This window comes from Somniosus microcephalus, chromosome 17 (genome assembly GCF_052327205.1).
Source record: "Somniosus microcephalus isolate GS21.2 chromosome 17, FLI_Smic_1.0, whole genome shotgun sequence".
In the NCBI taxonomy this organism is placed as follows: domain Eukaryota; kingdom Metazoa; phylum Chordata; class Chondrichthyes; order Squaliformes; family Somniosidae; genus Somniosus; species Somniosus microcephalus.
The window spans coordinates 32176127-32189339 of NC_141003.1; the positions used below are offsets into that span (position 1 = coordinate 32176127).

Sequence of the window (13213 nt, forward strand, 5' to 3'; positions counted from 1 at the left end):
TTGGCACCAATCCCCTTCCCGCCTCGGGGAAGCGGCTCCCAGCACAGGTCGGGTACCCGCCTCCTGGGAAACGGGCATCGAGGTGGGTTGGGGGCGGGAAGGGTTCGTGCCCCCCGATTCTGCAATTTTAACACCCCACACGCCTCCATGGCCCAGGGAAATTCGAGCCCTCTGTCTCCAGCCGCTCAGCCAATTTCCTAACCAGGTCAATAGTTTGCCCTCAATTCCGTGGGTTTCTACCTTAGTTGTTAATAGCCTCTTATGTGGGACTTTATCAAATGCCTTCTGGAAGTCCATATAAATAACATCCATCGACATTCCCCTGTCTACTACTTTAGTCACCTCTTCAAAAAATTCAATCAAGTTTGTCAGACATGACCCACCTTTCACAAATCCATGCTGGCTCTCTCTCATCAACTGAAAATTTTCAAGCTGTTCAGTCACCCTATCCTTAATTAGAGACTCTAGTAATTTCCCGACAACAGATGTTAGGCTAACTGGTCTATAATTCTCTGGTTTCCCTCTCTTGCCATTCTTAAATGGCGGAGTGATGTGCACAATTTGCCAATGTAAAGGAACGGCTCCTGAATCGAGAGAACTTTGGAAGATTAAAGTTAGAGCATCTGCAATGTGCTCACCAACTTCCTTTAATACCCTGGGATGGAAACCATCTGGTCCTGGGGATTTGTCACTCTTTAGTGCCATTATTTTCTTCATTACTATTATTTTACATACGTTAATTTTATTGAGTCCCTGTCCCCGAAGCTTACCTGCTTCCCTGCCCGTCATCGGACCCTGCCACCCACCCCGTGCACCCACCCCCCCACACCAAGCCAAAAACCCGCTCCTGCAATCAGACCTCCTGGGATCAAAGATCGGACCACCCCAGGAATGGAGATTGGACCCCCCCGCACCTTCCCCAGATCGGCGACCAGCCCAAATTACAAAAGTCTACAAGAATTTCTTCCAGTTATTGTCTGAAACCTTTTTTTTTCCTAAGTTCCTCATTACATCTTTCCTCCACCACAGTTTTTTAAAAAGTGCTATCTATTAGGTGATCATTTGTACTCAGGATGGTAGGCTCTTATGTAGTTATTCCAATTTGGAATATTTCAAACATTTGCTGGCTTCAAACTGACAAATCTCATTACCCCATTGGTTGGCATGTTGGAAAGTTGTCTTTTCTGGTAGCTGACAGCAAAAGCACAAAACAAACTCGATACCAAACGGCTCATCTAATTTTATGAAATATTAGAAATTAAACAATGCGTGTTTATTAGTATCATACTATGCTAATTATATAAATTGTTGTCAATGAATGTTATGAGCAATAGTCCTTTGTGATAGATAACAAAGACAAATGACATTTCTGATTATTGAAGCTTTGTACAAATGTTTGATAATTAACTGATTCTGAAAAATAGTTCAATTTGAATATGTAGAATCATTCTACTTACCATTTGATGCAGTAAAATCAATGGCCACTGTGAAATTGATTTGTGTCCTAAAAGACAAAAGCAAACAGTGTTTAATGTATAATATATTAAAAGTCTTACATCTTTGTGCATGTCCTAGCAACCTTCTGCATTATAAATTCCTATGTCCACATTTATAATAGAAACTGGTGCAGCACCACCACTGGCAGCAGCTGTAATTACAGTGTGACAAGTTTACATTGGCAGAGTCCATTGCAAATGTGGGCACAGGAATTTATAATAGGAATTAAAATTGTTTGTTCAAATTGTGCAGTTTATGTAAGAATGAAAAAAAATGTAAAGAAAAATAAAATCATTTAAAGACAAAGTTGATCATAACAAAGCTGCATGGATTTCAGTATTGTAATTATTAAATAGAATGGAGCACAAAACTTTGTCACTCGGTAGCACCAATTCACTTTGTAAATATACTGTACCACAGCCCCCTCTCGTGAGCTCCCAATATCAAGCTCGTTATGGGCCAGGAGTTTGTGCACACTATGGAAATGAAGCTTACTGTCAGGTCAAATGCTAATAGTTGGGTTGGTGCTAAAAGCAGATGGCCCAAATAACGCCTGACAGGAGGCCCGATTAAAAATCTAGCCCAAGAATTGAACCATTGCCGGACCATTGTTTTGTAGAGTTTTTGTGTGGCTCCCTACTCTACTTTCTTCTGAATCTGCTTATATGTATAGCAATCTGTTCTGCTTCACAACTGCTGCCACACAATGTGCCTGTACTTTCAACATATGCTCGAACAGTATACCCATATCTTCATTTGGTGCCTGGTCTATTGATGGCGTAATATCAGGGCATTCATTTTTATTCCAGTAAAGACACTTCTGATTTTTTCTGGGAATTTATTTCAATAGGGATCTAGAAAATTGTGGATTTGCAAAGAAACAGTTCTAATATTGTCCTGTATGTCTGGATAGGTTTGTTTGCTGATCAGTTGCATGATTGTTGTCAAGCATTATTTTTATTAAAAACATTTCTATAAGTTACAGAATTGCATGTAAATTACAACAGGTTCTAATTCCTATAAATCATTTGTGAAATAACATACTGAAATCAATATATTATGTAATCACGTATATATTATGTACTGAGAAGTGAGGATGACTTCATTCTTTTAGAAGTAGAGAAGTATGACAACAGTTAAGCAATTCTCTTGAGTCAAGTATCCATTTCCTATGGGGTAGAGTGCAGCTCAAAATGAAAGGTTTTTAAATCCCAATGTTCCAAGGTATTCGGGGTTTAAACCTAAATTACTCATTCAGAAACATAGAAGATAGGAGCAGGAGTAGGCCATTCGGCCCTTCGAGCCTGCTCCGCCATTCAATGAGATCATGGCTGATCATCCAAATTCAGTACCCTGTCCCTGCCTTCTCCCCATATCCCTTGATCACTTTAGCCTTAAGAAATATATCCAACTCTTTCTTGAATATATTTAATGAACTGGCCTCCACCGCCCTCTGTGGCAGAGAATTCCACAGGTTCACCACTCTCTGGGTGAAGAAATTCCTCCTCATTTCAGTCCTAAATGGCTTACCCCTTATCCTTAGACTGTGACCCCTGGTTCTGGACTCCCCGGCCATCAGAAACATCCTTCCTGCATCTAGTCTGTCCAGGCCTGACAGAATTTTATAGGTTTCGATGAGATCCCCTTTCAATCTTCTAAACTCCAGTGAATATAAGCCCAATCGACACAATCTCTCCTCATACGTCATTCCTGCCATCCCAGGTATCAGCCTGGTGAATCTTCGCTGCACTCCTTCCATGGCAAGAACATCCTTCCTCTGGTAAGGCGACCAAAACTGCACACAATACTCAAGGTGCGGTCTCACCAAGGCCCTGTACAACTGTAGCAAGACATCCTTGTTCCTGTACTCGAACCCTCTTGCTACGAAGGCCAACATACCATTTGCCTTCTTAACCGCCTGCTGCACCTGCATGCTTACCTTCAGCGACTGGTGCACAAGAACACCCAGGTCTCTTTGCACTTCCCCTTCTCCCAATCTATTGCCATTCAAATAATAATCTGCCTTCCTGTTTTTGCCACCAAAGTGGATAACCTCACATTTATCCATATTATAGTGAATTTGCCATGTTTCTGCCCAATCACCCAACCTGTCCAAATCGTACTGGAGTTTCACAACATCCTCCTCACAGCTTACCCTCCCACCCAGCTTTGTGTCGTATGCAAATTTGGAGATATTACATCCAATTCCCTCGTCCAGGTCATTACTATATATTGTGAACAGCTGGGGTCCGAGGACCGATCCTTGCGGTACCCCACTAGTCACTGCCTGCCACTCAGAAAATGACCCGTTTATTCCAACTCTTTGCTTTCTGTCCGCCAACCAGTTCTCTATCCAAGTCAATACCTTGCCCCCAATCCCATGTGCCTTAATTTTGCACGCTAATCTCTTATGTGGGACCTTATCGAAAGCCTTCTGAAAGTCCAAATACACCACATCCACTGGTTCTCCCTTATCTATTTTACCAGTTACATCCTCAAAAAATTCCAGTAGATTAGTCAAGCACGATTTACCTTTTGTAAATCCATGTTGACTTTGTCCGATCCAGTCACTGCTTTCCAAGTGCTCTGCTATTACATCTTTTATAATCGACTCTAGCATTTTCCCCACTACCGATGTCAAGCTTACCGGTCTATAATTCCCCGCCTTTTCTCTACCACCTTTTTTGAATAGTGGGGTAACATTAGCTACCCGCCAATCCATGGGTACCATTCCAGAGTCTATCGAGTTCTGGAAGATGACCAGCAATGCATCTACTATTTCTAGGGCCACTTCCTTAAGTACCCTGGGATGTAGATTATCAGGCCCTGGGGATTTATCGGCCTTCAGTCCCATCAATTTTCCTAACACCATTTCCCTACAAATACTGATTTCTTTCCGTTCCACCCTTTCATCAGACCCTATGTTCCCCGACATCTCTGGGAGGTTATTTGTGTCCTCCTTTGTGAAGACAGAACCAAAGTATGTATTTAATTGGTCTGCCATTTCTTTGTTCCCCATTATAAATTCCCCTGATTCTGACTGCAAGGGACCTACGCTTGACTTCACCAATCTTTTTCTCTTCACATATCTATAAAAGCTTTTACAGTCAGTTTTTATGTTCCCTGCTAGCTTACTCTCATATTCTATTTTCCCTTTCTTAATTAATCCCTTTGTCCTCCTTTGTTGAATCCTAAACTGCTCCCAATCCTCAGGATTATTGCTTTTTCTGGCCAATTTATATGTCCTCTCCTTGGATCTTATGCTATCCCTAATTTCCCTTGTTAGCCACGGTTGAGTCACCTTTTTTGTTTTATTTTTATGCCAAACTGGGATGAACAAATTCTGTAGCTCATCCATTCGGTCTTTGAATGTTTGGACTTCACTCCAGTGTGTGTTATGTGAATCCCATTTATAACAGAACCCCATCATATATTTCTATTGACCAATGGTAGCATAACATTTGCACATGTTGCCTCTTTAGCAGGAAATGCAAGGAAAAAGTACAGATGGGAGCCATCCTGACAACCAGCTCAACAAAGGAGGTTTACAGGCACGTGCGCAGTGCCTGCCCAGAAGAGTCAGCGGGGAAATCATATAAATAGAGCTAGGCCAATTAGTAGTGAAATCAAGAAGCATTTTTTTCCACATGAAGGATAGTGGACATCTGGAACTCTCTCGCAAAAGTCTGTAGATGCTGGGTCAATTGAAATTTTCAAGACCGAGACTGATAGGCTTTTATTAGGTAAGGGTATAAAGGGATATGGAGAAAATGCAGGTAAATGGCATTAGATACAGATCAGCCATGATCTAATAAAATGGTGGAATAGGCTCGAAAGATGGAATGGCCTACTCCTGATACTATGACCCAAAGCATTTTGTTTCGGAGTCCTCATTAAAATGTGGTTGGTAAACTTCCAGTGCCAAATGTGCTCCCTAATAGGCAGCTCGGCCTGCAACAGCACCTTAAAGTGGAAGGTTAGAGGCATTGGGAAGTGAAAGGAAGCACCAGCTTAGGGTAGAAGGCAACATTTTTATAGTGCTTACAGCAGCAAAGATATTAAATATGGAAGCCTTTAAGGCTCAAAATCCACAAGCAACTGCAGTAAAAATTTGTGCCAAACCTGCATCCAGCTTCCCGAGTGCAGCTGAGGATTCCTTTAATGGATGCTAAAAATGGTTTCCTCTTAACTTGTACCGCCCATTTTTGGTGGGCAAGAGGAGGAAATAGCAGTAAGCAGGCAGGGGCAAAAATTGCATTAAGAGCTCTAACTGTGTTATGTGACCCCCATTAGCATATAGTCAGGTGGCTCCTGCCTGTTTCTGGGTGAGAGCTCTGGCCGCCTGGATCAAGGTTGACCTGAAGATCAGAACGGGCAGGAACCTGGTGCCTCCATTGCATGCTCTAATTTGTGCCTGCTACCGCCCTGTTTTTAAGCGCAAAAGGAAAAGTAGAGGTGGGAATGGAGATGAGGAAGGCCATTCTGCCCATCTTAGCTCATCTATCCAGCTAGAAAAAGCTACAGTACCCCATCCAAATGGCTTTTTAGTAATCCTAAGGTTTTTGCATCCACAACACTTCCCAGAAATTTATTCCAAGTGTTGATTACACTTTGTGGGTCTTCCCTGCACTCCTTCATAAGCTAACATTCTTCTCCTTCATCAAATTAAATTATGAAGAGTAATTTATGCCAGAAAGAAAATACAGGAGGACTGTATTGTTTGGCAATTACAAACTTTTTGATAGATTCCATCTCCAATAGTTTCAGCCAAAATAAAATATTTATCATTTGGTTTTGTTAATATTAACTAAACAGAAGTGTTATTTGAGTTACAGCATTTAAGATACTTTTCGCATGATGAATTGATTTTCACCTTATTGTATAAGGAGAGCTGGAAATGTTATGTTAAATGAGCATTGACTAAAATTTTGATCGATCTTAAGTGGAACCTTATCTTACAGAATTTATGTTAAATATTTTGTATACCAGTGAATGGATGTGATTTTTCACATTGAAAATCCTTGGTCTTCACTGACCTTTGATCTTAAAGTATATAGGGGGAAAGATTGGGTAGCGCCCCAAAAAAGTTAGCGCCCCTGCGCCCAAAATTGAATGGTAGTGCCCCAAGCAGGAGGCGGGGCACTACTGGAAGTGCTCCCCCTCCTTCTTGGGACGCTCCCATTGAATATCACGGTACTACAGGCCTCCCTCCCCTCATTAAAGGGGAGGGGCCCAGCGCAGCACGCACGGGGCCCTGTTGGACCACCAGGGAGTGGGGTGCCGGCAAAAGAGCCCAGCACTCAAGAGGAGTGCAAGGCTGCCAGATCACGGCTGGCACCCTGCAGGAGGCAGCGAGAGGGGGCAGGTGCTGGCAGGCGGCCCAAAAAAAATGGCCACCCGGCACCTGCCTTTTAATTTGCGCCACCCCAGCCGCAAACAAGGCACCCTGACCCTGTCGGACATAGCATCCGGCGGTAGGTCAGGGGGGCGCGAGCGAAGATTGCGGTCGGGTGCGAGCGGGACACTGCGCATGGCGATGACATCATCGCCAGAGGCGCAGGGTCGCGGGACGCTACCGGCGCCGCTAAACTCCTGCTGAATTTCGCGGGATGTTAGCCGCGCCGCACCTGGGCGCTAGGTGCTTTGCGCCCCGTTGCCACCCCCTTGGGGCGTTAATGGGAGGCGCGAAGCAACCAAATTTTCCCCCCATAAGATTATAGAAGAAGTTAACCCAGAATATTAGTTTAAATTAAACTGTGGGAGTAGAACTAGATGGGTTCAAACCAGTAAAAGATCGTTTTAGGGCTGATAACAGGAAATTCGTCTTCAGACAAAGAACGATCAATCTGTGGAATAAACATCCAGATAGAGTAGCAGTAAAAAAAAATGGAATCAGTTGATTGCTACAATGGAGTGGTGTTAGGCTCTCTCTGGATTGATGAATCAAGTAGAGTTGAATAGCCTTCCTCCTCTGTAATTGCTTCATGATCTTGTGACTATGCCCATGTGATTCTCTGATCAGTGCTTCAATGAGCAAGGCCCCAATGTGGAGAATTTACCTTCAGATTTGAAGTTGTCACATCGCTTAGGCAGCATGAAACTGCTTAAAAAAAATCAAGCACATTATTTTCACTATTTATTAGTCAATATTCGACACTGTGAGGTGTCTATAATGCAATAAAGCTGAAAAACGTAAAAGCCCAGCTCATTACACAAGACTGATCCCTACAATGAACTGTATCATTAATTTAGTTGAGGAAGCACTTGATATGTAAGGATCCTCTACCCTACTTCTATGAACTAATAAAATGAAAAAATCTGGTATATAGTTGACATTTTGAAGTACAATATTATTGAAGACCTTTGTGAAATAGTTCAATAATAGAAAAAAACACTGAAAATATTAAGAAGCTGTGCTTAAATTGCACTTGCAATAACTAACAACCACTTAATTGCTATTTTCTGAGATTATAATTGATATTTATGCAAAATGTCACTAGCTTTGAACCCCTGGACTTTACTGTGAAATGGTTATGTTTGGCAGCAAGCACCAAGAGTAACACTTCAATCTTTTACCAACTGCTCAGTTTAATGACCAATACTGAAACGTTCATCATAGGTTTAAAGACTGCAACTTTCTATAATAATTTCAAACCATTTGACATTTTAGATTGATAAAAAAAACTGCTGTTTAAGTTGTCCTGAGGGGAAAATGTCATATCTCTTTGAACAATTATTAAAAGGGAATCCAGCAGACTATCTATCACACGTACTATAAAAGTTGGAACCACAAAATCTAGATCCTTGTTTCTTGCAGTGCCTCTTCAGTTTAAAAAACCCACTTTGAAGTAATACGAGTGTGCAAATCTATCCCTTGTATTTAATGGGTATGAAACATGCCTGAAAGTGTTACACAGTGAAATTATTTAATATACTAAGCTAAAGGCATTTTAGAATTTATAGCCATGAGCCCAGATTTTCTGCTAGTGTGACAACTACTCGTTGGTGTAACTTGAGCAAACTGGGGTGGCAAAATCCCCTCCCCCCGCCGCTTCCAAAATTTTCCATCAGAACTGACATGAAATGTACAATACATCAATTCATGCAAAGACAGGCATATTGTAATGGTAAGTAAATAACAAAAGTACATTATCCAATGTATTTTCTATTACTTGTGCAATAGCAACACTGGGCTGGGGGGTATTTAAACTGTAAAAATCTGGAAAGCCTATGCAATTGATTGTAGGCCAATTGGTATCTTTTAAAAACATTTTTCAGGTATTCACAGAGGACACCGGCCATGCTATGTTGCAGCACGTCTCCAGGGAGCTGCTGCAGCCATTCTCTGCACCCCACCCAGGTAGACTCGCTGACAGAGATTGTATAAAAGTGAAAAATCCAGGCCATGAAATCCAAGTGGACCTGAAAGTGGGATAAAATTTGGAAAAAAACAATTGCATAAAACATTTGAAAATAATCAGGGTCAAACTGCCTGTTCAATTCCCATGGAAAACAATAAAAAATCCTAAAACCAGCACAGGTCTTTTGGCCCAATGGACAATGAAATTGGTCTGCATCAGTAACGTTAAATAAGCTGATCGTGAATCAGCAGCCCGATTGGCTTCAATGAAAAAGAAAATCGGGCGAGGTATCTAACGGGCTTCCGATTCGCCACTGGCCCGTTATGCACTACTGCTGTTGACCAGTTTCATGCCCAATTTGTCTATGCTAGTTCTTCACTAGAGCAATCCAAGAATAATCCCATTGCCTTACTCGCTCTCCATAGCCCTGTATTGTTACAAGAGAAAAAAGATTTTTTAATGTTCAGAAACTTGTATTTGCTTAGTTATTGCCATCCGTTGTTCTGTGGTTATTGGCCTGCTTGTGCTAAAACCGTACGGGATTTTAGCATTATGCCCGAGTTCCTTAAAGTTAGCAAGCATGAAAATGTCATATACATAGCCTAAATCCCACAAGAGTTAGTGGGATTGGCTCATTGGTCATAATAGAAGAAGGAACAAAACAGCAGATAATGTCAGAGAATCAAATCCATTTTTAAATCATGATATGTGAAAGATGTTCAATCGCATTCCTTTTTCAATAAACTGAAAAGTGTAGGTGGAACCTCATATTTTATCCCGTCTTCTCTGATGTGGTCCAGGGGGCAAATATGCCAGTGGCACAACCACCATGAACTTTCAAACTGCAGCAATTTCAAAGTTCAAGCAGCGTCAATATTTTTCACAAAACCTTAAAAGCTTTTTATCTTTCAATTCCAATAATGACTCCTCTGAAGTATCCCAAGCAGTGCTAAATCCCAACTGCACACTTCAAAAATCAACATATTCAAAGACAGGTTGTTTCTGTTGAATATTCTACTCCAAAAGTCAATAAAATACTGTAGATTTTTTTTTAAATTCCATTATTTGTTTTGGGAATATTTGAGCTATAGAATTGTTAAATTTACTCAGATTATACTTTTGTTTTGGAAGTGGGGGATAGAATGATACACGTGACAGTAAAGTGGAGAAAGCAGGGATTCCAGGAACTGTTCTGATTTGTTTGACCAGTTAAGCCTTAAATTTGCATTGCCAGCAGTGTTGCTGTTCAGTTTGAGTGTAGATAGATCACAGGATGTATAAAAATGAGGTATGCCATTTGAGAAATTTTAGCTAATCCATCCAGAAAAAAAACAACTTACAACTTAAAACTTTGCAGCCCCTTTATGTCAACTTTACACTGAATCCACGTGAGACTTCTGGCTCCACTATCCTGCCCAGAATATCATTCCAGGTGTTGACAACTTCATACACAAAGTATTTCCTGCTATCTGTCCTAAATTGTTCCTTTAACCAGCTTTAGACTCTGCCCATTTGATCTGGTGCAGATATGGCTAATCTTTCAGAGCACAACAATGGGAAAAAGAAGTTTTACACTATCAAAGAGATAGCAGTTTAAAATGTAGGGTCAAATAATGCGATCCATGGTGCTTGTAGTGCTGCAGTAATTCAGGCACTGCTGCCTTGTATTATCGAGTGCCTGATGAGTACTACGAATTTAGATTTGCTGCAGATATCTACTCTGATTTAGTGGGCTCCCTTAATCGGTCTGATCACCTGCTTCTTACAGGGGTTGACTCCCACTGAACCCTCTATCTACTAACACGTTAGTAGGACTCGGGTGTGTAACAATGAAACTCCCTTGTGTCTTGGACAACTTCTTCATGTCTTATGCACCTGTAATGCTTCAATCACTCAAAAGGCAGACCAAGTTTACAATAGGCGAGACAACATTCGGTTCGATTCGGAACCTGCTTTATTTCACAGTAGGCAAAACACACAGAACACAGAGTATGATGAGAGACTCTTGGCGCTCAGTATGACTTCTGTTCACGTGCTATTACAAAAATAAAGAACATGCGTACACTAGCCCACTCTGGTGGGTTGTCTAACAATAAAAAGCACAATCTCTCTGCAACCTAACCTACCACCCAGCATCGCGCTCTGCACAGCCTCTGCTGTTCGACTAATCCTTGAATACCGATTTGAACCAGGAGCAGGAATCAGGTGGGGGTGGGGGGGGGGGGGTGCGGGCAAGATGAGCATCAAGCCCCCCGAGCTCAGCAGCATGAGGCCCAGCCTATTTAAACTCCCAGACCTCATCTGCATTGCCCTGGTCAGTTGCCCACCCAAAACTGGTGGGAAGCGGCAGCTGGCTAGCAGACAGGAACGCAATGGCAGGAGGCCACCGATCAGCACCAAAGGAACGATCGCCGGCAATAAGGCAATTAATAAAAGGCACAAAAGGAATATCATACAAAACTTGCAACAGATATCAAAGCTAACAGCAAAAGGTTTTCTGAATAAGAGGATGAGAGTGGTAATGAGGAATACAGTTCCATTAAGGACAGATGCAGGTGTGACTATAATGGATAATAAGAAAATGGCAAACTTGTTAAATGAGTACTTTGTATACATTTTCACAGTGGAGGACAAGGACAAAATATCAATTGTACAAGGAAACCTAAAAATAGGTAATGGGGATGAACAGTGTATTTAATATAAGTGGAAAAAAAAGGTAAGAGAAAATAATGGGACTTAAGATAGACAAATCTCCAGGACCCGATGGTCTCTACCCTCGGGTGTTAAAATAAATAGGTGAGGAAATTGCAAATGCATTCATCATCATTTTCCAAAGCTCTCTAGATTCAGGAATTGTGCCTTTAGATTGGAAAATTGCAAGTGTCACGCCATCATTTAAGAAAGGAGGGAAAGAGAAGTCAGATAACTACAGACGTGTCAATTGAACATCAATTGTAGGGAAATTACTGGAATCTATTATCAGAGACAGAGTGACTGAGTATTTGGAAAAGTACCAGTTGATCAAAGAGAGTCAGCATGGATTTGTGAAGGGTTGGTCATGTCTGACTAATCTAGGTGAATTTTTTTTGAAGAGGTCACAAGCACAGTGGATAGGGAAGTATCTATGGAGTTGTCTATACGTACTTCTAGAAGGCATTTGATAAGGTTCGGCACAAGAGCTTATTAGCAAAAATAGGACTTGGAGGTAACCTTGTGAAATGGGTTGGTAATTGGTTGGGAGGCAGGGTACAGAGAGTAGAGATAAAGGGGGAAAAATTCAGTTGTTTGCGCCTCCCGTTAGCACCTTAAGAGGGCACTAATGGGACGCAAAGCAACTAGCGCCCAGGCGTGGCGATGTTTGTGCCGCTCGCGAAATTAACTAGACATTTTGCGGCCGCGCTAAACACTGCCGTCACGATCTCTTGCGCTGGCAGATCATGATGTCAGTCGAGTGCGCAACGCCATGGTAGCGCCCCGGACCGGATATTGAGTGGCGCCCCCTGCCTTACCGCCTGCCGCTAGCAACGACAGGTTGAGGGGAGCGTTTTGCAGTCAGAAAGGGACTGGGGGAGCGCTATTTAAAGGCGACCGCTTCCTGCCTTTTTTTGTTGGTGACATTTGTGCACCACACATTCTGAGAGAGAGAGAGAGAGAGAGAGAGAGACTTCTGGAGAGATTCAACGCTGTGTGAAGGAGTTTTGGGTACTGAGCAGCACTTTGCAGGTTCATTTTGATATGCACTTCCTTGCTTCGCCAGCGCTCTGAGGTAGCGCCTCGCTCTTCGGACTTTGCACCTTAAGACAGGTGTGAAGCACCTGATTTAGCGCTCCAATCACCTCCAGGGGCAATAAACGCCAAGTTTGCCATCGGAGGCGATAATTAGCACCAGGCGCTAAACTTTGCGCATGGCCGATAATGGCGCCCCAAAGGGGGTGATACTGAATTTTTCCCCCAAAGGGTTCATTGGCAGAATGTGACAAGTGGCGTTCCCCAGGGATCTGTACTAGGACCTCAGCTTTTCTCCAGATATATTAATAACGGATGAAGGAATAGGGAGTTCTCTATCCAAGTTTGCAGATGACACTAAGTTAGGAGGCACAGTAAATTGTGTAGATGGGAGCAGGAAGTTACAAAGGGACATAGACAGACTGAGTGTGGACAAAACTGTGGCCGATGGAGTTTAATGTGGGGAAGTGTGAGTTCATCCACTTTGGATCTGAGAAAGATAATTCGAACCAAATGTATAAGGGCTTCCGTTGCATCACGGATGTCCTAAAGTCTGTTCTCCCACAGATCAGTGGGACTACTGAGCCACGGCTTGGTAGTGGCTCAGCTGGGAAATTGTAGTCGGTATG

At 42.3% G+C, this 13213-nt stretch overlaps 1 protein-coding gene across 3 annotated transcripts in view; it reads right to left on the minus strand.

The window, feature by feature from the left end:
• Positions 1-13213, minus strand: part of LOC147105619 (copine-8) — a 474554-nt gene that overhangs the window by 82452 nt on the left and 378889 nt on the right. For all 3 annotated transcript variants that reach the window (XM_086010162.1, XM_086010161.1, XM_086010163.1), the window contains one exon: positions 1458-1504. In XM_086010162.1, coding sequence (XP_085866288.1) covers positions 1458-1504 — 47 coding nt within the window. The remainder of the gene's footprint in view (positions 1-1457; positions 1505-13213) is intronic.